The sequence below is a fragment of the Wasmannia auropunctata genome, unplaced genomic scaffold (assembly GCF_000956235.1).
Source record: "Wasmannia auropunctata unplaced genomic scaffold, wasmannia.A_1.0 LD336038.1, whole genome shotgun sequence".
Taxonomy (NCBI): domain Eukaryota; kingdom Metazoa; phylum Arthropoda; class Insecta; order Hymenoptera; family Formicidae; genus Wasmannia; species Wasmannia auropunctata.
This window is the reverse complement of record NW_012026852.1, coordinates 934,012-936,556: the sequence shown is the minus strand read 5'-3', so window position 1 is coordinate 936,556 and position 2,545 is coordinate 934,012. Positions and strand designations below refer to the sequence as shown.

General features: G+C 43.5%; 1 protein-coding gene across 1 annotated transcript; it reads right to left on the bottom strand.

Annotated features, from left to right (window-relative positions):
- Positions 1-503: 503 nt before the first annotated feature.
- On the bottom strand, positions 504-1,947 carry LOC105452028. The gene is made up of 2 exons (XM_011692815.1): positions 1,755-1,947; positions 504-1,312 (listed from the first exon to the last, which is right to left on the bottom strand). The coding sequence occupies exons 1-2, from the start codon at positions 1,810-1,812 to the stop codon at positions 804-806; spliced, it is 567 nt and encodes a 188-aa protein (XP_011691117.1). The 5' UTR covers positions 1,813-1,947; the 3' UTR covers positions 504-803.
- Between the last annotated feature and the right edge of the window lie 598 nt (positions 1,948-2,545).

Here is a 2,545-nt window from a genome sequence, read left to right as displayed (position 1 = left end):
CTCTATTCGCCGCCGACATCTCGAAACAAGGGATCTCCCCGGACATCATCAGAATTGCCGAACGCCGCTTCCCCGTCGCTGCATCCCGATTCCCGGTCACGCGCGACGCGTATCGATCCTTCGATCTCCCTTTTCTCTCTCCCCCGTCTTTCCTCTTTTTTTTTCCTCTCGCGGAGGATGGGTATTCGAGACTTCGCACCTCCTCTCTCTCTCTCGACTTCCGACGTCGATCAGAAAATTAAACAAAAAACCGTCATGATCCCTTTCAGCGGCAAGCAATCATGGAGGTTCGCCTCCTCACATACAGCCGGTTAGGAGGGTGAGTGGAAAGGCAGGAGGATGTCTAAGGACTCGCGCGACTGACTCGCGCAAGTTCCTTTTCATCGAGGATTTAATATCACCCTGTAGCTACCCAGAGACACCCCATTTGATCTACGTGAACCCTTTTTTCCTCCCTTTCTTCCCTTCTCTCTCTCTCTCTCTCTCTATCTATCTATCTATCTATCTATCTATCTCTCTCTCTTTTCACTAAAGCACGCCACTTTGTTTCGTTACGATAGTTATCAATAGGAGATAAAACTGTCGCCGTATATGTTTCTCGAGTCTTTCTTCAACCATATTTCAAAACGATATTTCTGCACATAAAGTCCTTCGATGTTGTCCGATCGCTCTAAAGCTCTAATGCGAAGTACTTGTCAGATTTCGACTTTTGTTACATCTGTACGTTAGCCTCGAAGCACAATAAGTAGAGTGGCTTTATATCCACTTTCCAAAGGCCATTGTAAACAGAGAAAATATAAATTTCAATCGCCACAGTGATTTCGAGAACCTATTTCTTTTTTGAACAAAGCGAACAGCGACAAGGATGTGAACTTTCTCCCCAGTGGAATGAATAAGCCGAAACGGCGTGACAGCCGGCACGGATCAATAATTTGCCGCTCGAAATATACCGTCCATGTTACATCATTAAATAATAGCGCGCCGATCAGGCAAAATAACACGATGGATAATGAATAATGAATAATGATGTTCGTAATATCGCCCGGTAACGAGGGTGTTTCCGCAGCGTTGTCGCGGCATAGTTGCGAGCGCAATTCAGCGGCGGTTGGGGGATTCAATACCAGTTGCGAGTTGTTACAAAAGTAGGGCACTATCGTTAGCAGCGAGGGCGAACGTAAACCTCGATAAACACGAAGTGTACTCAGTATATTTTTTCGCCGATGCCTATCGGTACTTTCGACTCGTCGTAATCTCGCCCCCGATGCCGTCGGCAAATTGTTTTCCAGCCGGCGAACGAGAGCGGCCGAATGGCCTGCATCTAGGGCTGCCATCTGTAAAATTATTAATCTAGGACTGTGAGCTCTAAAACCCCGGATTTTATAGCTTAAAACTCGGACTTTTTTTTAGTGTTAATATTAATTTTCTTATTGCAAATTTCAATTACTTAATACATCATATCAGACTATGGCTTGTTCACACTGGTTCACACTGTTCACAGACACAGGTGACAGGACGCATCAGTGCGTTTAGTGTTACGCATGGCATGGTGTAATAGCCAATCATTTTTTTGCTCTTATGGAAAAGCCGGGAGGTAGGAGTTCAATTACGTCATTTACAACGACGTTTGCGCAGCTATTATTTAATAATACGAGTAATAAAAAAACCCGGACCGCTTCAAAAACCCGCCCGGACGCCCCCGGACGTCTTCAAAACTAGGACAAATCCGGGGAAATCCGGACGGATGGCAGCCCTACCTGCATCTATCTCGCCGCGACGACGTCTTTTATTATACGAGAAGGTATACGTGAGCATTGACGGATAACACACGAGTTTTATCGACTCTGATGAAAGATTTCAGATCTTAGTGAGTGTCAAACGAGAGAAAGCATGTGCTATTCTAAAAATAATTTTAATATAAATTAAAAATTGAATTAATTTATGAATTTAGAAATTGATATTTTTAAGTATTAATGCTTAATTTAACGGTAGTTTTAATGTAAATTAGAGAAAGTAACGTCACTTCTTTTATTAATGACGCGCAAGTTAATTTTATTTATACCTAAAAATTATGTACGCTTAAATTCTAAATATTCAATTCTTTCTTTATTGGATTGGCGAATCATTTGATTCGCATTGATATTATGTCTCCCTACAGGCGCGCAAGATTCTTATTAAAATTTCATAATACGAAATAACGGCCTAATCTATTCTTGATTTAATTCAAGCCTTTAATCTCAGGAGACGCGCCTAATTATTTCAAGTCTGTATCATTCGGAAACAATTATTCCCGTCAATTCACTCTGCCGGAGTGTGCTCAGAAGGCTTCTCCCGAGATCTTTTTCAACCCTTCAGGGAATATCATTCCAGTCGTTTCACTCGACCTCGAGGATATTATCCGCCCGCGCCGGGTATACACCCGAGTCAACTCCCGTCCCGTATAGCTTCGTATAATCCGCACGCGCGCGCATCGTACGGGCTCGTAAAACTGCGCCGTTCGTGCTCGTAAACATTCCTCGAGACCCTTTTCCTGGTAGCGAGCGGCGCC